Genomic DNA, 22,423 nt, shown 5'->3' with positions numbered 1-22,423 from the left:
GGGGTGGACGGGTAGCCTTGTGGTTAAAGCGTTTGTTCGTCACGCTGAAGACCCGGGTTCGATTCCCGACATGGGTACAATGTGTGAAGCCCATTCCTGATGTCCCGCGCCGTGATATTGCTGGAATATTGCTAAAAGCTGCGTAAAACCATACTCACTCACTCACTCACTCACAAATCATGAATACACCCGACTTCCTTCCAGTCTTTAATAGAATTTTCCAGTTGGTTGGTTTGTTGTTAACGCCACACTCAGCAATATTCCAGCTATATGACGGCGGTTTGTAAATAATCGAGTCTGGACCAGACAATCCAGTGATTGACATCATGAGCATCGATCCACGCAATTTGGATCGATGACATGCATCAACCAAGTCAGCGAGCCTGACCACCTGATCCCGTTAGTCACCTTTTACGACAAGCAAAGTCGCCTTTTACGGCAAGCATGGGTTGCTGAAGACCTATTCTACCCCGGAATGTTCACGGGTCCATTTTCCAGTACTCATGTGTGATGTATTTGCGTTCAGCGTAATGAATATGCGCTACAAGTATAACATGCATCGCTATTCAGGTCCACAGGAACACAAATACATCTGTTTGTATTCAAATCACTCAATCTCCATCAGTGTTTATGAAAACGGACAAGGTGAGCTCGGGTGGCCCAGCAAACAAATAACTGTCTTTCAGGTTGAGTTCTATTGCCACTCCAACATAAAAGTAACAAAATCTATCTGATCCAAACTGTATTAGAGTGCGATCGTTACTAACCGAAAACAAATCAACTTTGCTGTCACTGGTCATTTGGGGAAATCTAAACATTTGAATTATCAATTTGTTGCTTGTCAGAAAATCGATGTCAACCATCACACCAAGCCTTACAATCTCACCCAGCATACCTAAGTACTTCCAGACCATCACCCAGGCTAACTGGTGCAGCACCAGACTGAAATGTACTTCACGCCACTGAGGTACTTTCAGATAATCCCTGCTTTGATTGTTCGTATGGTGCAGCTGTCAATATAAGTTATCAGGTTGTGGTTTAATGCAAACTATCTTATTGACTGTTTTCGAGTTGTACGACTCAAGTTAATTTCTTTTTTATAGTTAAATAAATACATTCATGCTCTTTTTAAGCATTCACAAAACAGAGAACTAAAGTCCAAGGCAAAACACATGTAAAAATGATGGTAAAATGAAAAAATGTTACTTGTATTCGATGGTGATGTTTGTTTGAAAAAAGCTAGTAAATAATTGAAGGAAGTCTGGTGTATTTGGATAATATGTATTTTATTATTCCATAATGTAAACCTCGCATAGTATTCTCAGCATGTAGGACTTTTGTTTGTTTGTTGTTTAACGCCGCACTCAGCAATATTCCAGCGATATGACGGAGGTCTGTAAATAATCGAGTCGACCAGACAATCGTTTGCTGCTGGTTCGATCCCCGGCCGCGTTAAACCAAAAGACATTGAAAGATAGTGATAATATGTATTGTATTATTCCATAAGGTAAACCTCGCATTGTATTCCCGGCATGTAGGACTTTTGTTGGTTTGTTTGTTCTTTAACGCCGCACTTTATCGCCTGTTAGTCGCCTCTGACAACAAGCATAGTCACCTTTTACTGCAAGCATGGGTTGCTGAAGACCTATTCTACCGATGGTGATGTATCTGATACGGTTATCATAGTCGGGTTTGGACCTAAAGTCTGCAGTGTTTCGCCGACTGTTTCAGTTTTGATACCGTTTGTAATGTTTTTGGTCAAATTCAATTTTCAAGTGTATGCCTGTCTTTTTGCGCTCAGTTCACTGCATGCAGTGGTTTGGGCATTGTGAATTTGAGACAAGGTGATGGGAACGAGAGTACAGTAAACTACGGTTATAACGAACTCAAATGGACCACTAGTTTTAGTTCGTTATAACCGTAGTTCGTTATAAGCATATATACAGCATAACAACAGCAAATAGTCGGGACAAAAAAGTAGGTTCGTTATATCCGTCAGTTCGTTATAAGCGTATTCGTTATAAACGTAGTTTGCAGTACTTTGTTTCTGAAGGTTCCAGGGGGACTGGATCGGGGGAGATATCAGTTTTAGCAATTCCTGAACATCTTCAACACCAACTTGTTCTGTTCCACCTTTATGCTGTATATCAACGTTGCAGGGTGTACATGATTACTCCCATACATAAAGGCAACGTCTCTGTTTGACGTGTTTAGTTCATGGCTGTGGTATATTATGTAACAGATAACTGCCATCATTCATTCCAAAATGGCTTAATGTACCAGTGCACACGTATATTAGTTCTTTTGTCATTTTCTGTGTGCCATTGAGATTGTTGTTTTGTTACGTTGTGCATGGCCTCTAAGTTGCCACGGTTCTCTGTACTCGGAGTTTCTTCTTAACCTTGCCAGATATTCGCTGTTCGTTAGATGCTTAGTCTGTCAACACCATACCTGTACTCACGGGTTTCACCAAGAAAACCTACACCGCCCTTGTCTTTCTTCACACATCACGCCGTGATATATTTGAACGTTGTTCAAGACTGATTAAGGGTGTTGATCGTTATTTCATATATGAATATAATGTTGTCGATGATGTTGGTAAAGATAATGAGGTACTTGTGATGATGATGATGATGATGATGGTGATAGTAATGATTATGATGATAGTGATGATGACTGATACTACTACTACTAATGATAATTGATATCTTTAATTCAAACAGAGGTAAAACACATTGTATAATAATAATAATAATAATAATAATAATAATAATAACGATATGAGTGAGTATGGTTTTACGCCGCTTTTAGCACTTTTCCAGAATATCACGACGGGGGTTTGGCGTGGGGTGGGGGTGGGGTTGTTTGGGGGCCACCAGAAATGGGCTTCAGTCAGTGTAGTCTTGAGAGGAATCGAACGCACCGAGCGAACTCTTTAATCACTAGGCTACCCCACCGTCCAGTACGGTATGAAATATGTCCATGATATTCTGAGGTGACATCGTCTACTGATAAAGGTGGTGCTAGTAGTGGTCACCGATGGTGACGTCAACGATGTTGTGCGAAGGTATGAACACGACGCCGTCTCCACCACCTTGGATCGATGTGGATCTGGCTGTGGGAGAAAGCTGTAAACAAGGAATGAAGAACCTCCACATCCCGCTTGTCAGTACTGATTACTGCTCAGTGCAAAGCTTGGGAATTGATGTCGTGATATGAAATCAGTAGTCAGGGTCATCAAGTTCGTACGCCATTATGACGTTAATGTACCTTTCAAAAATCTCTATGAAATCGTTCAAGCTCAACCAGTTGATGGATCAACGTTCGTATCAAGTTTCGATTGCTAAATGGGTAATCTTGATGGTGTTCATGATAAATGGCAGGTTTGCATTTGTGTGTACACAGACATGTATGGGAACCGTTACGCATAAGATATTTATAAAGGTTAAGAGATCAAATTATGTTAGATATTATGTTTTGATATCCTCCTCAACATATAAGGTAATCCGCGTGCGTTAGTTGCCTAAATAAAACATAGATGACAAAAGGTCAAAGGTTATTGATGACATTCGAAGTCATGTTTCTAAATTATCTCAATATCTTATCTCAAGTCTGACGCAATTGCACTGTGTATTTGTGATGGAACAAACGCCGATTCCCCATATGGTTACAATATGTGAAGCCCATTTATGGTGTCCCCCGTCGCAGGACTATTGCTAAACGCGGCGTAAAAGAAACACTTTCACTCACCCACTCACCCACTCACCCACTCACCCACTCACACTCCAGTGAAACACGCGAGTTTGTTACTCATAGACTGAAAACCAAGGCAAACCTAGGATTCGAACCCTTGAACATGTGTAACGAGAAAATACATGTTCACAAGGTTTATATCAAACAACATAATCGTGTACATTCACAGTGACACGGTGAGAAATATAATAATCATTTTTTATGACAAAGCTAAATCATACTTTAAGTCATTAGAAGCAATATTTAATGTATTGATAATATTCTTGATAAGGTAAGTTTGTCCCCAGTATGCCACTATACAGTAGCCTTGCTCGGGGTTACAAATATCTTGGTCAAATATATAATTTGCAGATCGACTGACCACTGTTACTATTCTACATGTGTAAAAAGTGTTGGGGGGGGCGGTTACACGGGTGGCCAAGACGTCTAAGGTGCCGCGATTCACTGTACAAAGTTTCGTCCCTTGGCCACTCCAGAAACCTATGGCTGTGGGTTCGAATCTCGGTTAGCCCCGATTATGTTTCTAGGTTTGTCAGCACCATACCCCTGCTCGTGGGTTTCACCGAAGTGGTAAACGTCTGAGACCTGCATCACTTCGGGTTTTCCTCCCACATTGAGCTGACACGCCGCGATACAACTGGAATTCTGTTAAAAGCGGCGTTAACCCCAACTTACTCACTCACTCACTCACTCACTCACTCACTCACTCACTCACTAACTCACTCACTAAAAAGTGTAGTACGGCAAATAGCCATCCATCAAATAACAGCTGAGTGTCGATTTCAGGTTTAAGACATTCCCCATCATTATCGACTTATTCTTGTCAAAATAATAGCCATGATGGTGAGTGTTGTTTCAACAAGTGGCTTTTAATAAACTTCAGAAGCAGCAAGACTCACATACCGTTAGATAACCGTTATCTGTGCGGCAGAATCTTTGTTAGATGTCAATGCAAAGGTCGAATCGTTCTAAAGGATGCAGTGTGAATAGTATGTTAATGGCTGCACTTTGCGTGTGTCAATCAAGACACTGTTCACTGCTGAGAAGTTTCGATTTTTTATTTTTTTAACAAATACATCATTACTGATAATATTCTTGATATTTTCAAGTGTCCCTTATTTCGTTACATTCTCATCTCATGGCAAGTTTCAGTTCTTGAAAGAATCAACTTTTCGACATGCAAACACTGTGGTTGTTTGACTGAATTATCCACACGTTGCAACTAAAAGGAATCGATTTGGGAAACAGTGGACACGGGGTGACGTCTCGCCATTCTTCATCTTCATCCTCGCTAGTTTATCTTGCTAGTAAATAAATCACTGGTACTGAGCACTTAAACAAACTCTCAACACTCGAATTATAAGTTAAAACGAAACCAATTTAAACTCTGGAATAGGAGTTGTCAAGTTTCGGGCGACGTTTGCATGTCAATGAGTTATTTTCGTTAGATAAGAGAAATACAGACCCACTAAAAAAATATTTGTAATTAGAGACTCGACTTTTATTGTTGCCTGCAGCGTTCCCAAAACATGGGAGTTATATATACTCACCTCCAAAAGAAACGCGAACCATGGAGGCATACAGAGACGCATGTACGTTTAGAAGAGGTGTTTCAAATGTGTACCAATTAATGACAAAACTAACAAACAGTCAAATGTTACCACAGAGTGTCTTTATTCTTATCACGATATACTGCACGTGATTTCCAAACTTTACACGCTATTTCTGCACGAGACAAATGATGTATCGCGAGTCACGGATCTATGACGTCACATGTGATGCACGAAATGCCAAAATTAGCACCAGGAACCGCTAGCATGTTCCACAGATGTGATGTTTAGTTCGATTGCGCCTTAATGAGGGCGTCGAAGCTTGGATTGATTTTAGTAAAGTGCCTCAATTTTTTCGACAGCGTCCTCACAAAACTATGTGGCAATAATTACGATGCAGATAGCTTTCCCGTCACAAAAGCGTTTCACGGTGGAAACGTGAAGTTGCCCGTTCCGCATAATGACTACTTTTGCGCGCTTTGAATTCACCCAAATCAGGTCACTTCATACATCGCCAGCACAAGTACGTTGTTATTTCAAATTAGTCGGAATTAAACTGAAGGCCTGGATGAAGGATGAGATAGATTATATAAAAACGCTGCTGTGGAGTCTGGAGTGAGAGCTGTGAGGAGAATTCCGGTTCTATGTGTCGCCATTATTTGTTCGATAAGCAGGCGAAATGATTTCATCCAAACATCTTATTGCATATCGCTGCCAATCTACTAGATAACGTCTAAATATAATAAAATTGAGCTTTCAAAACGAAAAGTGTTAGAAACGTGACCCCGTGGGGGATAGTTTTTGACGTGTTGAAAAGGTTTTGTTATCGTTTCCATTTTAGTATTGACTGGGGTTATTATAGTGATATTATTTCGTGTAATGTCACGTGATAGTGATATGACGTTTATGGATTTCGTCTTCAAATGGAAATTATACGTGATCAATGCATTTTGTCCAGGACGTTGCTCTAGAATCGTGGCGCTGTGGTCTGGCAGCCTTGTCGTTTGTTTGTTTGTTTGTTTGTGTGTTTGTTTGTTTGTTTGTGTGTTTGTTGTTCACTGCCGCACTCAGCAATATTTCAGGTATATGACGGCGGTTTGTAAATGATCGAGTCTGGACAATCCAGTGATTGACATCATGAGCATCGACCCACGTAATTGGGTTACGATTACATGCATCAAACAAGTCAGCGAGCCTGATCACCCGATCCCGTTAGTCGCCTGTTACGACAAGCACAGTCGCCTTTTACGGCAAGCATGGGTTGCTGAAGCCCTATTCTACCCCGGATCTTCACGGGTCCCTTGTGTTTATAATCCCGAAATGGGTACAATGTGTAAAGTCCATTTCTGGTGTCCCCAGCCGTGATATTGCTGGAATATTGCTAAAAGCGGCGGAAAACCAAACTCACTCACTCACTTGTGGTTATAGCGTTCCCTAGTCACGCCCAAGACCCCTGTTCAATTCCCCACATCGGTACAAAGAATGAGATTAGATGTTGCCTGAAGTGACGTAAATTCATGTTTATCCACTCAGCCTAATTAGAGGCTCGTGCTCACAAAGCTGTCTAAACACTTCGAGTTTCATTCTTTACTCGTCTGTAACAAATAGAGTCTGAAGCAGATGACAAAATGGTTGACAGCATGAGCAACGACCCATCAGTCAAGGCACCATCACCTTTAGTCACTCACACAATGTAGCCACCCGATACTAATTAATGAGACCTTCCTTCCGATAAGTATTTAGGTTTGGCCAGGCAAACCAGTGGAATGATCAACTTTTTACGATCCCATTTCTTTCCTCAAGCATGAAGACCCGTGAAGATTCCGGGGTAGAATAGGTCTTCAGCAACCCATGCTTGCCATAAAAGGTGACTAACGGGATCTGATGGTCAGGCTCACTGACTTGGTTGATACATGTCAACGATCCCAATTGCGTGGATCGACGCTCATGATATCAATCACTGGATTGTCTGGTCCAGACTCGATTATTTACAGACCGCCGTCATATAGCTGGAATATTGCTGAGTGCGGCGTTAAACAACAAACCAAACCAAAACCAACTCCTCAAGCATGGAGATGGACACTTCTCATTGCCCCAGTCCCTGGGATCCCCTGTCGTAATGTTGACGAAGCGCTGCTAAACATGGCGTAAAAACACCCAAGCTCAAACAATGTAAAGGCTAAAACATTGCAACTCTTTTTGGGATAGGGCTGGCTTTATAGACGGTTATGAGCAATATCCGTGTTTACTAGCGATAGGTGAGGTTAATCTTTGTTTGTTTGTTATTTGGTCAGCAATCAACCATAGGTATGCAACTTGCAGATTGAAATGGTGTTTCAAGGACAAGTTCGTTTGACATCAAACCCACTTTCGACATTATTATCTTATCTGTGTGTCGTCTGTTACAGGTGTGACGTTTCCCGCCAAGAAGGAGCACGACAGCCTGAAAGTGTCGTCTGGCTATCTGAACGTTCTCAGACGGCACTCAGTGGAAGAGAAGCGCAACAAGATGAATGGCACCAGACTCAAACCGCCTAATGGCGACTCCAAGGACGGCCATTGTCGTCTGGTCATCCTGGGAACGCCCGGAGTAGGGAAGACAGGTGAGTTGCGTCTGATGTAAACAACAGTCGTGTAAATACTTTGTGGTGAAGGAACTTGGTTCCCATTATATGGTCTGTCCCCAAGATCCGGTTCAAACTTGATCTTCAGCAACTTACGGTTGTCGTAAGAGGAGACTAGCGGGATTGGGTGGTCAGGCTCGCTGACTTGGTTGATGCATGTCATCGTATCCCAATTGCGTAGTTCGATGCTCATTGTGTTAATCACTGGATTGTCTGGTCCAGACTTAATTCATTACAGACCGCTGTAAGAGGTGGCATATTGCTGAGTGCTGCGTTAAACAACAAACAAACAAATCGTATAGTCTGTTGGTTGGAAGCTCGAGTTGTGCTGCCTACATCAAGAGACCGTCCATTTTGTATCCCGGTGTAGGATGGGGTGGAGTACGTGGCCTCTGGTTATTCAACAACCTTAGTGTGCCCATGTTGTTTTAGAAAGATATGTTTTGTGGGTAGAGAAATACACCATAACCGAGGATGGTGTTGACAGTAGTAGGAAAATCTGTCGGAGTTCTTGAATGGTACCTTGGTTTGGATATTTATTGTTCAGTTCACGGCCATTCTACCAATGTCAAAAAACCCTGCAGAAACATTCTATGAATCTCAAATGTCTATTCAGGGTGATTGCCCTGTTCAATCCAGTTTAGAACAATAACAATAAAATAAAATAAACAACTTCGACTGACCAAGGCCAAAATCCAGAATCAGAAAAAGCATTTCTTTGAATGTTTGACATATCAGTCTCTCGATCTCTCTGAACAAGTGGCTGTTTGACTGAAACTATACCGTCATCGTAAACACACGATCTCTGTTGGATAAAGAAATATAACTGTAAATATGGAAGATAATCTATCAAAGGCTGGTCACCAATCATTCGTTCGGCTATGTCCATCTGTTGGCAGATTGGCTGGTCACTATAAAGCTTATGGTTTAAAAAAAAAGGCTTCTGGGACAGAAACGGATATATGTACATGTAACTGTAACAATATGATATATGTACATGTAACTGTAACAATATGATATATGTAGATGTAACTGTAAACAAACTCACGGAAGTCTTTTAGTACGGAAGTCATTTGTGGGCCATTTTTTTTTTTTTTTTTGTTCTTGAAATTTCAAGATACATAAGTTGAAATTTCAAGATATATACTAAGTTGAAATTTAAGGATAATGATCTTGAAATTTCAAGATTATAAGTTGAAATTTCAAGTTAATATCTTACAATTTCAAGATCATTATCATTATCAACTTAGCATGATGATATTTCAACACAGCATCTTATATCCTGCACAATATATTTTTATTTTCAGTCCTAACTACCCGAGAGTAGTCACTGACTAACAGGAAATTAGCAAACCATAAAATTTTGTAATAAAAGTTAGTCATTTTATATAACTACAATCCCAACCAGTTGTTCCAACGAAGACATTAATCACCGTGTTAGGACACCCACATAATCATACTGGTCAGCTATGTCTGGAATTCTAACATATACATGTATACAGCAGATATATGGCACATGCTCGAGCCCCCATGTCAACAAACACACTGGAACATATCAACAACGTCCGAATATATGAACTAGATAAAGTGACAAGACTTTACAGCTATGGCTGCCCTGAACGGGGAAACTGAAGAGCGTGTTGGTGCTGAGTATCTTTATATTAATTTTGAGGTGAGGTGAGGTGAAATGGGGTTTAACGTCGCGTCCAAGATTATTGCACTTATATAGCGACGTGCATGTACGTGTGTGTGTTTGTGTGGCTGCTTGTACTAGTCCGGACTGATGCCGATTTATAATGCTAGCTCACTGAGATACCATGCCGCAGTTTAACATGAATACCCCACTCAGACACAGTATACTGACTCCGAGCAGACCAGTCCTTGTTTTAGCCCCTTAATGCCGAGCGCCAGACAGGGTAACAAAAAGTACCATCTTTTAACGTCTTTTGGACCTTGCGCTCTCCGGGCGGACGCTCTACCACAAGACCACGGAGGCGGTCATATTAATTTTGAGATGTGTAAGGGTTATTTTGGGGATGCTGTATATTTTGGGGTAAGGTTTTCTGTCAACATGGAGCGAAACGAAGCCTTGTGTTGATTCCAAACGCGAAATTCTTATGTAAAGTTAGAATAATGGGGTCATTAAATATTGGGTTTTCTCCGGAGATAGAATTAACGCGAGCGTAAAACGGAGCTTTGCGTTGATTGAATTTCTCAACCCCAAATATAGCTGTATGTAGAGTTTGTATAAACGTTATGTCGTTAAATTTATGGCTTTCTCTGGAGATGGAATTAACCCGCGCCTTGCGTTATCTTTCATCACAATAATGTATTTATTATACGGATCTGCATGTACTGTGTCCAGGACTGAACTTACCAAACCCGTACGTAACCTCTGGAGATAGGGCTTTGCGTAATACCTATCTATTGATCATTGATTTGATATATTTTTTGTTTGTTTGTTTGTTGTTCAACGTTGCACTCTACAATATTCCAGCTATATGACAGCGGTCTGTAAATAATCGTGTCTGGTCCAGACAATCCAGTGACTGACATCATGAGCATCGATCTACGCATATATTCCAAATGAGTGAGTGTAGTTTTACGCCGTCATGAACAATACTCTATCAATACCACGTACCAAGTAAATGGCACGATTGCTCACTCACTCACTCCAAAGTGATGTCAAGGCACACTAGTAACGATTGTATCCGGCTATACAAGTATAAGATGACACTGGTCAACAGGCATGGGTCCAATCTTGAAATGTCTCCTAAAGGTAATCGAAAATATAATAACTTGACTAGATTACGTCATGATGGCCTTGGACCCGTGAAGATCCGGGGTAGAATAGGTCTTCAGCAACCCATGCTTGCAGTGAAAGGTGACTGCTTGCTGTAAGAGGCGACTAACGGGATCGTGTGGTCAGGCTCGCTGACTTGGTTGATACATCCCAGTATCCAAGTTGCGTGGATCGATGCTCATGATGTCTGGTCCAGACTCGGTTATTTACAGACCGCCGCCATACAGCTGGAATATTGCTGAGTGCGGTTTTAACAACAAACAAACAAACAAATATGATGGCCTTGGGTTCGAAATACTTTGTAGTTGAGTACCAATGGACGAAAAAAAAATGCACTTTTCGAAATCATATTTTTAACAAAAATGTACCCGTGAAGATCCGGGGTAGAATAGGTCTTCAGTAACCCATGCTTGCCGTAAAAGGCGACTATGCTTGTAAGAGGCGAATAACGGGATCGGGTGGTCAATACATGTCATCATTTCCCAATTGCGTGGATCGATGCTCATGGTGTTAATCGCTGGATTGACTGGTCCAGACTCGATTATTTACAGACCGCCGTCATATAGCTGGACTATTGCTGAGTGCGGCGTTAATCAACAAAGAAACATACAGACAAAAATGTTTATTACATGGTGACTGGTAAATGTGCTTCTGCACGCACAAATACCAGACGAACAGTAGAAAACACATGAATGCTTAATGGACTGCATGGTTCACATGATATCCACAGGTATTATCAATCTCAATGAAAAGGAAGTGGAGAAACTTATTATCTAGTGCATGATGAAATGGCATTCGCCGAGAGAGAAAATGGATGTCAGTTATTGTTCTTGCTGCTCACTTAAATACCAAAGGGTACATCTAAACATCTTCACGTTCCCCGTGGCACACTTGAATGAAACTTCGTGTCTTATAATTTTTGTATTCCATAATTGAAAGAGTTAGGGTGCATGTCGGATGCTTCCAATAAGTCTTTGATTAGCCATCGACAATGGCCAAATACCACAGACCTTGCACAGGTACAACTCCCCAGGTACTGACTGACTTGGTATCTGTTGGGAGGTGAGGTGAGGTGAGGTGAAATTGGGTTTAACGTCGCGTCCAAGATTATTGCACTTATATATAGTGTGTGTGTGGCTGCTTGTACTATTCCGGAGTGATGCCGATTTATAGTGCTAGCCCACTGAGATACCATGCCGCAGTTTAACATGAATACCCCACTCAGACACAGACTCCGAGCCGACCAGTCCTTGTTTTAGCCCCTTAATGCCGAGCGCCAGACAGGGTAACAACAAGTACCATCTTTTAACGTCTTTTGGTATGACGCGGCCGGGGATCGAACCCCGGACCTTCCGCTCTCCGGGCGGACGCTCTACCACTAGACCACGGAGGCGGTCGTATCTGTTGGGAAGCAACTGCGCCCTGTTCTTCCACATGGTCCACAAAGACGTGAAGAGTCGGGTTAGAATTGGTCTTCAGCAGCCGTGTTTGTCGTGAGAGGCGACTAACGGGATTGGGGGGGGGGGGGGGGGGGGGGATCAGGCTCGCTGACTTGGTTGATTCATGCCATCGTATCCCAATATTGATGCTCATTATGTCAATCAATGGATTGTATTTAGAAAATGAAAATGAAATGATCTACCGGCTGTGCTGGAATCACATTTTGCTCCTAGATGGCACCAATTGCGTGGATCGATGCTCATGATATCAATCACTAGATTGTCTGGTCCAGACTCGATTTTTTACAGACCGCCGTCATGTAGCTGGAATATTGCTGAGGACGGCGTTAAACAACAAACAAACAAAACACTGTTGACAATATCGTGAGTGATTGAATATTGCTTAACGCCGCATCGGTTGTCTTGCCGCAGCATCTCGCGGTGCCACAATCTCGTTTAGGTGTTGTTTTTGCATGTATAGGTGTTCTCCTTGGCAGCTATTACAGCAGTTTATCACACCCTGAAGGCCACATCTATCTAAATAGCTTACCTATGTGAACCATGTGGCATTCACTGCTGGGGGTCATGCAAGCTACTATTTACCTAACAATCAGCTCGAAACATAACTTCTCAACGCCAGAGCTGTCATGTTAATTTTAGCTTCCAGCAATACCACAAGAGTCGTTCAACACATTGCTGTAAGCGACACGTCTGTATTGTGGTGGTAAGATGAAGTGGGTTTTAACGGCCCGTTTGCAACTTATAATGCGGTGTGTGTGTGTGTGTGTGTGTGTGTGTGTGTGTGTGTGTGTGTGTGTTACCCCACACTCACAGCGGGCCGACCCGTTCTATTTTGTATTGTATTGGACCCGTGCTTGTCGTAAGAGGCGATTAACGGGACCGGGTGGTCAGGCTCGCTGACTTGGTTGGCGCATATCATCGTATCCCAATTGCGTCGAATGTTTACAAACCGCTGGAATGTTGTTAAATGCGGCGTTTAACGACAAACAAAACAAAAAAAATTCTCTGTATTGAGTCAACTCCAATATTTCGCCTAACTCGGTGGTGGGATGGCCTAGTGGTTTAAGTGTTCGCTTAACACGCCGCAGACCAGGTTTAATTCCTAAATGGGTACAGAGCGTCTAGCCCCTTTCTGGTGTCTGTCGCGGTGATATTCCCGGAATATTGCTAACAGCGGCGTAAAATCATACTCACTCAGATCCTTACCCGCTAACATCCGATGATGGATCTTAAAGGGCTTATTCTTCACTTAGAATAAGCTAGCCCTGTTAAGAAAACACAACGGGTGATTACTTATCATAATAATATGAAAAATTCAAATTCAAAACAATACTTATTTCAAAGACTGTGAGAACCGTTATTGTTGAATTCGTACTTTAAAAAATTAAATATTTCTGACTATGGCGTAAAACAATATTCAACAATCGCATTGGATTACGTTCTGCGAAAGTACTTAAATGTTCAACCATACCAGCCATGGCAAAACATGCACACTCAAAAACAAATCCAATAATACGCTCAGTTATTGTTGCTTTGGCAATTAACATCTGAACTAAAATACTTTCAAATTATTTCCCCAAGTTTAGAATGTACCCAGGTTATCAATTCGCCCCGATATTGCTCTGAGACGGTTGAAAAAAACACCATGTCACCTACGACACGCAATTGGCAACGTCCCGAAAACACTTAAGGAAGTGTCTGCGTGCTAAACTTCTAAAACGGGAGTTTATGCCAGTGACACCCCCGCCTCTTGGTTTCAGAGTCTAATAGCTTGACAGGAATACGGTCTCGATGCTCGCACGTCGAATTCTGGGATAGATTGCAAATTAGCACGTGTACTTGATGGAAGGTTTGAATCTCGTAACAATATCTAAATCGAGGGCGGTGAATTTTAAGACTGTTGGTTTCATATGGCTGGGTTGTTTTTCCATACTTTTCCAATTCCGTGTGTTATGAAATGAACTATTTTTATGACCACGTCGAAACATTCAAAGCGGTGATTGATCGTCCAAGAAATTATTTTTAGCGTCAATGATCTATATCTGCTCGTCTGAGTATTTAGTTTTCTGGCAAAAACATGTTTTGACTATGGTTGTTATATATGTAGTGTTTAAAAAGGTGATGTTTGTTTACTTATATGTCTGTGAGTTAGCAAAGGAGACGGGAACCCACACATTATCTGCGTCACGGACAACTGTGCATAAGCTAAGACTGGACCAGGCAAGCCCTGTCTGATAATGTCAGCATCAACTATGTGAGTGAGTGAGTGAATATTGTTGAAGTCTCCATAGTGAGTGAGTGAGTTGGGTTTAACGCCGCTTTTAACAGTATTCCAGTTATATCACGGCGTGTCAGCTTAATGTGGGTTAAAGCCCGAAGTGATGCAGGTCTCAGACGTTTACCACTTCGGTGAAACCCACGAGCACGGGGATGGTGCTGACAAACCTAGAAACATAATCGGGGCGAATCGGGATTCGAACCCACAATCATAGGTTTCTGGTCTGCCCAAGGGGCGCAACTCTGCACAACGAATCCCGGCGCCTGAGACGACTGGGCCACCCGTGCCCCCAAACTCTCCATAATATCCCAGCTTTACCACTACGGCCTGTATGATCAAATTTTGAGGTTGTTGGGTGTTTTGTAGTACCCAATACAATCCAGACACGGAATATTTAAACCGACTGAGAGAGACTTACTGTAGCTACGGAAGCCTTTTAGGGCCATTTGCTTGTTTATCATTTTTCTTGAAATTTCACGATACTAACAAACTCATTATATTGAAATTTCAATTTATGTATCTTGAAATTGAAATTTAAGTTGCTGTGTTGAAATTTAAAGATATTAAGTTGAAATTTCAAGATACTAACTTGCAATTTCACGATAATAACTTGAAATTTCAAGATTTCATGTTAGTATCGTGAAATTTCAAGATTGACTTGAACACGACACAAAAGTTGAAATTTCAAGTTAATATCTTAAAATTTCAACACAGCTTCTTGAAATTTCAACTTAGTATCTTGAAATTTCAAGATACTGAGTTGAAATTTCAATTTATCATCTTAAAATTTCAGCTTACGGAGGCCTGTTAGGGCATTTGGTTTTTTTATATTCTTCTTGAAATTTCAAGATCATTACCTTCAAATTAGTATGTATCTTGAAATTTCAATATAACATCTGGAAATTTCAAGAAGCAAATAAAAGAAAACAAATGGCCCTAACAGGCTTCCGTACTTAACAACAATGGTAGATACTCAATTGTTCTTAGGATGTCTTCGTCAAAAGCATTTTAGACCTGGGTAAGGATGAGTTTTTTTCGGATACATGTATGTGTAGCTGAAGATAGTCATGTAAACTTCATCAAATGTTTTTACTTAATTACCAACAAGCATATTCAGAAGATTTTAACGAACACACAGTCAACAGAAGTATTGTTGCCCTAATTAGTTAAAAATTGTAATTTACCAAAAAGATGTTAGAATCATGTTAGTATTAATGTTTTTAAACGTTTGTTCTTTCTCATTCTTGTCGCGAATGTGTCACATTTATTCATATTGGAAAAGACCAAATCATCTCACTCCAACTTTCACGACAAACATTGTGAACTTGTGTTTCTGAATGTGCCTTTTTTAAGGAGATTAAGTCCGCCTCCGTGGTCTAGTGGTAGAGGGTGGGTTCGATCCCCGGCCGCGTCATACCTGCCTGGGCTAACATGAGGACTGGTCGGTTCGGAATCAGTATACTGTGTCTGAGTGTATATATTAGGAGGCATTCATGTTAAACTGCGGCATGGTATCTCAGTGGGCTTGCACTATAAACTCGGCATTAGTCCGGACAAGCTCGCGCACGCACGCACACACACACACACACACACACACACACACGTCGCTATATAAGTACAATAATCTTAGACGCGACGTTAAGCCCCATTTCACCTCACCATGTTCAGGAAATTAAGTCAACTAAGGATGGATCTTTAAAACTGGAGATCTCAAATGTCTTAATAAGTTAAATTTTACAATTTATTTAAATTTAATCTTCTCTCACTAATTATTGAGAGAGATAGGGTAGTTACGTAATCACTGCACTACCTTTTTTTTGGTTATCCGATCACCAACTCCATAGTTCGATATCAGAACGAGCACGTGCTACACGATATGCCTGCCCCAGCTCGTGCATAACCCGAGCTTCCTGATAGAGCGCGGATAAGGATATCGTTGGCACGTGTCATTACGTAATTGTTTTGACTTAACGCATAAGCCCACCGTAAGTCCGTGCACGTGACGTCGTATTATAGTTAACGTTGATAACGTGAGGCATTTAGAGACAACTGTAGGATCAAGCATGGCGTGTGTTATAACTGACTTTATTACACAGATCACATGTCCAGCCATGAAAATATGGTTCAGATAACATTTTCTTAGAAGCTGAAATATTAGTTTTGACGTAAGGCGTTTCTTTTTACGCTGTAATGCAACTGTCCATCAAAATATTTCAGTAATGAAACCTATTTTAAAGTAGACCCTTTTGGAACGCTAGATTCGAGGTCCATTCAGGGAATGACTGTCGCCCGTATCCCTCTACCAAAGGTTGTATATGTAAGCATTGCCGCTCAGTCCTTTCCGTTATATATATTTTGAGGGGGGATACGGGCGGAAGTCTTACCCGATTTAGAGGGTATTCGGGTCTCCGCTGTGCGGTACGCGGATTGAACATTTTAAGAAATATTGGTGCATGTAAAAAATTACTATATATATTTTTTCCCATATATTTCTGTATTTTACTTCAAATCGCAGCCTTTTCTCAATGTTTTATAGATTTGTGTTGAATAGTATCCGGGACTCAATGAGCAATAAGACTCAACAGTGACAAAAATAGATGATGCTCGGAATTCAGGGGAAGGTGGGGTAGGCACTCTCTAATATGGCGACCCGTGAAGATCCGGGGTAGAAAAGGTCTTCAGCAACCCATTCTTCACGACTATGCTTGCCGTAAGAGGCAACAGACGGGATCGGGTGTACAGGCTCGCTGACTTGGTTGATGCATGTCATCGTATTCCAATTGCGTGGATCGATGCTCATGATATTAATCACTGAATTGTCTGGTCAAGACTCGGTTATATACAGGCCGTCTTCAAAAAGCTGGACTATTGCGGCGTTAAACAACAAACAAACAAACTCTTAATATGGCGAGAGTAAACTCGACCTTAGACTCACTCACTCACCCACTCCATAAATTCAATGAAGAAAAATACCAAAAACTCTGTCAGTCATCATGCCGAATCCTTTCCGCTGACTGGCAGAAAAAAACCCAGTAATTCCTTTCACGGAAGTCCCTATCTCCCAGATAGTGGAACACGATTTAGATATACTGTATCCCCAGATATATATAATGAATTACAGGTACACTTTTATTCTGTTCGATTTGAGCGAGCAGGCCAGATTTATTAGAAGGTGGGTAACCCCGTGTCGCTGACGATCTGTCTTTGTCGTTACCGAGAGCAGGTGGCGCCCCCTGTGGGTGATAGCAGGAACTGAAGGGCCGACTCGCCACTTCAAAGTATGTCAGTCATCTCTGCTTGATTCATTGATGTGATCGGTTTTACGGTTTCGACAGTGCTGGAAACATTCTTGAAAACTATGTTGCTTTTTATAATTTACAAACTTTGTGTACCGTATTTCCTCTATTAGACAAGCCTTTGACCCGGCGTCAGTTTGAGTGAGTGAGTAAATATGGTTTTACGCCGCTTTTAGCAATATTCCAGCAATATCACGGCGGGGGACACCAGAAATGGGCTTCACACATTGTACCCAGGCGTCAGTTTGAGGCCCGGCGTCTTTTGGAGGCCCGGCTTCTATTAATACCCCCATTATGTAATTTAGGTCCCAAAAAGGGATCATTAATTGTATCAATTGATCGACCCGGCGTCTATTAGAGGAAATACGGTATATGTTTATCTGGCTTCCTGCAACCGATCGACGCCACTTCTCATTACCGAAGTACTTTGCAGTGACGGGTTTTATTTAATCTCGTATTTTTTAACTGATTTTAGATGATAGTTTACTGCAGTTTAATATTTCAAAACGGTTTTTATTCGTTGTGTATTTTCTTAACATGTAAAAAGTAAACTTAAAATGATTGACTTTGTTTCAAGGCCGCTTTGAACAGCACTTCAGTTATACTACGGCGTGTCCGCTTGATTTGGGAGCTAGGAAAGCCCGAAGAAATGCAGGTCTTAGACGTTTACCACTTTGGTGAAACCCACGATGGTGTTGACAAACTCAGAAACACTAATAGGGGGAATATGGCATTCGAACCCACAATCATAGGTTCCTAGTATGCCAAAGGGACGCAACTATGCACGGTGTTTGGGTGACTGGGCCGCCCGTTTTACGCCGAATGACCGAGTTCGATTCTCCCGTCGTGATATCCCCTGAACATTGCTAAAAGGGCAGTAAAAAACACACTCTATAACCCGGGAAGCTCCGGGTTCGAATCGGTCTTCAGCAACCCATGCTAGTCATAAGCAGCTAACCTGCCTTACTTCGGGCTGTGGACCTGTGAAGATCCGATGTAAACTATTCAGCTAACCATGATTGTCGTTAAAGGGGATTATGCTTTTCTTTTAAGCTGGGACTAACGGGAACGGGTGTTCAGGGTCGCGGACTTGGTTGATGCATATCATCGTATCCAAATTGCGTAGATCGATGCTCATGATGTCAATCACTGGATTGTCTAGACTCGATTATTTACAGATCGCTGCGGCGTTAAACAAGAAACAAAATTCGGGCTATCCTCCAATTTAGCTTTCGGGCCATGACATACCGTTACTACAGTAAACTGCCGTGCAAAAGAAAGTACACACTTGAAAACTGGATGTGACCAAAACATTACAAATGTTATAAAAACGCTACTAGGTTGAAAAAAGTTGCCACACTGATTAAGATCCAAAAACACAACTATAATGCATGATTTCCTTATCAAATACATCACAATCGAATAACCATTTCTTGTTTGTTTTATTTTTAGCCATAATAAATGCATGAACACTTTCTTTTGTCAGGCAGTTTACTTTTGAAAGCTGCTTTGAACTCACTCATGAAACGTTTACTTTTGAAAGCTGCTTTGAACTCACTCATGAAACGTTTACTTTTGAAAGCTGCTTTAAACTCACTCATGAAACGTTTACTTTTGAAAGCTGCTTTAAACTCACTCATGAAACTTTACTTTTGAAAGCTGCTTTAAACTCACTCATGAAACTTTACTTTTGAAAGCTGCTTTAAACTCACCCATGAAACTTTACTTTTGAAAGCTGCTTTAAACTCACTCATGAAACGATTACTTTTGAAAGCTGCTTTAAACTCACTCATGAAACGTTTACTTTTGAAAGCTGCTTTAAACTCACTCATGAAACTTTACTTTTGAAAGCTGCTTTAAACTCACTCATGAAACGTTTACTTTTGAAAGCTGCTTTGACCTCACGCATGAAACTTTACTTTTGAAAGCTGCTTTAAACTCACTCATGAAACTTTACTTTTGAAAGCTGCTTTAAACTCACCCATGAAACTTTACTTTTGAAAGCTGCTTTAAACTCACTCATGAAACGATTACTTTTGAAAGCTGCTTTAAACTCACTCATGAAACTTTACTTTTGAAAGCTGCTTTAAACTCACTCATGAAACTTTACTTTTGAAAGCTGCTTTAAACTCACCCATGAAACTTTACTTTTGAAAGCTGCTTTAAACTCACTCATGAAACGATTACTTTTGAAAGCTGCTTTAAACTCACTCATGAAACGTTTACTTTTGAAAGCTGCTTTAAACTCATTCATGAAACGATTACTTTTGAAAGCTGCTTTAAACTCACTCATGAAACGATTACTTTTGAAAGCTGCTTTAAACTCACTCATGAAACGTTTACTTTTGAAAGCTGCTTTAAACTCACTCATGAAACGTTTACTTTTGAAAGCTGCTTTAAACTCACTCATGAAAAGTTTACTTTTGAAAGCTGCTTTGACCTCATGCATGAAACTTTACTTTTGAAAGCTGCTTTAAACTCACTCATGAAACGATTACTTTTGAAAGCTGCTTTGAACTCACTCATGAAACGTTTACTTTTGAAAGCTGCTTTGACCTCACGCATGAAACTTTACTTTTGAAAGCTGCTTTGAACTCACTCATGAAACGTTTACTTTTGAAAGCTGCTTTAAACTCACTCATGAAACGATTACTTTTAAAAGCTGCTTTAAACTCACTCATGAAACAGCCAAACAAGTCCTCAATATTTTCAGATATACATGTGTGAATTATCAATGTTCGTTTTTCTGTTGGATTTGGTATGTTTTTTGTAGTTGGTTTGTTCCTTTTTTGTTTTGGGTTTGTTTAGGGTGGGGTACTCTCGGTAAAGTTAACTCTCTTCAATAACGATAAGCATTACTGTATGTCAATGAGTCATAGCCCTTTTATTTCGTATTTTAATCGAAAAGTATAAGAACCATGTAAACTAGACAAACCTCTTTAGATTCACCTGTTGGATTGTTGAATACCACTTCACATTCTATTAAATGTAATTGATAACACGGAGGGCAGATTCAAGTGCCAGCTTCATCATCGTGCTCCTATGCATGGAGGGTATACGTTCTGGTTCTACACTATCTGGGCGTGGTCTCACCTCGGATCCCAACTTACCGGGCCACGCCGCTAAAAGATTTGTGGCCATGAATTAATTACATGGAACTGCCCGCCTGATTACATACAGACCCAGGATCGAGTTCCCCGAGTCTGATTCTTGTGTTTGTTTCATATATATGTATATAATAAATGGCAGTGGAGAAAAATAAAATGATGCTAATTTATAATAATATATCTGTAAATAAATTAGTTAGATGTTTTAGTGTTATAGTTGCGATTTTAACGTTCGCTCCAATATTTGTTACTAGCACTTAGGTGGGGCGGTCGGGTAGCCTAGTGGTTAAAGCGTTCGCTCGTCACGCCGAAGACCCGGGTTCGATTCCCGACATGGGTACAATGTATGAAGCCCATTTCTGGTGTCCCCCGCCGTGATATTGCTGGAATATTGCTAAAAGCGGCGTAAAACCATACTCACTCACTCACTAGCACCTAGGTACCGATGTGACCGATATGTTTATTAATATATGTAAAAACTGTAATTAGCATAACGTGTCTGACGGCCAATTCAATATTACACCTGTAACGGCGGGGGTCACCAGAATGGGCTTCACACATTGGTCTCTCAATACGTAACTGTACACAAGCATTAGAGATAGAAGATATACATGTTCCTCTCTATGTAAATGTTATTTATAGAACCGGCCTTAAGTAAGTGAGAATAACGCTCGCCCCTTCCGAAGACAGCAGAAGGGTGGTCCCATTGTGGCCATCCATCACCCGTCTGCTGAAACTAACGTATCACGTGACTTTGCGGAAGTACTTCTTTAAACCATCCATCGTCATCTTTCTGCCAGGTTGTCACGGTTTTTTATGCTTTAGCTCGAACAGTGCATCGGTTCAAACCACACGGATAATATATTTGTCACACTGAACTTAGCTTGGGATAAATGAGCTAAGCCTTACTTAGGCGCTACACATAACTTTATGTTTGTTGAAAGCGAAAAAAGCCACGATTTGACGCCTCTACCTCAACTCGATATGAATTTGATACTTGTTGTTTTAGAAGCGTGAGGATCCGGGGTAGAAAAGGTCTTCAGCAACCCATGCTTGCCGTAAAAGGCGACTATGCTTGTCGTAAGAGGCGACTAACGGGATCGGGTGGTCAGGCTCGCTGACATGGTTGATGCATGTCATCGTATCTCAATTGCGTGAATTGATGCGCATGATGTCAATCACTGGATTGTCTGGTCCAGACTCGATTATTTACTGGAATATTGCCGTGTGCAGCGTTAAACAACAAAGAAACAAACTTGTTGTTATAACCTGGGAAGAAAGGTGTTGATAGTTTCTTCATTACACGACTGTTAACGTTAGACGGAGATTCACATAAACCATCATTATGTTATATATGGACTCTGCTTTTAGAAGAGTTTTCTAATGATGGAAAGGGTAACGTCGCTTTTATTTGGTCATATGAGACCTTGCCTATTCTTCATCTTTACGGCCGACTGGACAGCTGCCATGTTGGTAAAAATAACTCGGTCTTTCTTTGTCAAGACAGGATTCAGGACTTCTCGGTTCAGGATTGACGAGGCTGCTCTGTCTG

The 22,423-nt window shown here is 41.1% G+C and overlaps 1 protein-coding gene across 4 annotated transcripts in view; it reads left to right on the top strand.

Moving 5' to 3' along the window:
• LOC124126355 (ras-related and estrogen-regulated growth inhibitor-like) overlaps window positions 1–22,423 on the top strand; it is an 80,771-nt gene that overhangs the window by 40,509 nt on the left and 17,839 nt on the right. For all 4 annotated transcript variants that reach the window (XM_048384095.1, XM_046489774.2, XM_046489783.2 and 1 more), the window contains exon 2: window positions 7,712–7,906. In XM_048384095.1, coding sequence (XP_048240052.1) covers window positions 7,712–7,906 — 195 coding nt within the window. The remainder of the gene's footprint in view (window positions 1–7,711; window positions 7,907–22,423) is intronic.

This window comes from Haliotis rufescens, unplaced genomic scaffold (genome assembly GCF_023055435.1).
Source record: "Haliotis rufescens isolate VD_foot unplaced genomic scaffold, xgHalRufe1.0.p SCAF_5, whole genome shotgun sequence".
In the NCBI taxonomy this organism is placed as follows: Eukaryota; Metazoa; Mollusca; class Gastropoda; order Lepetellida; family Haliotidae; genus Haliotis; species Haliotis rufescens.
Note: the sequence above shows the minus strand (reverse complement) of the source record. Positions and strands in the feature narration are given on the sequence as shown.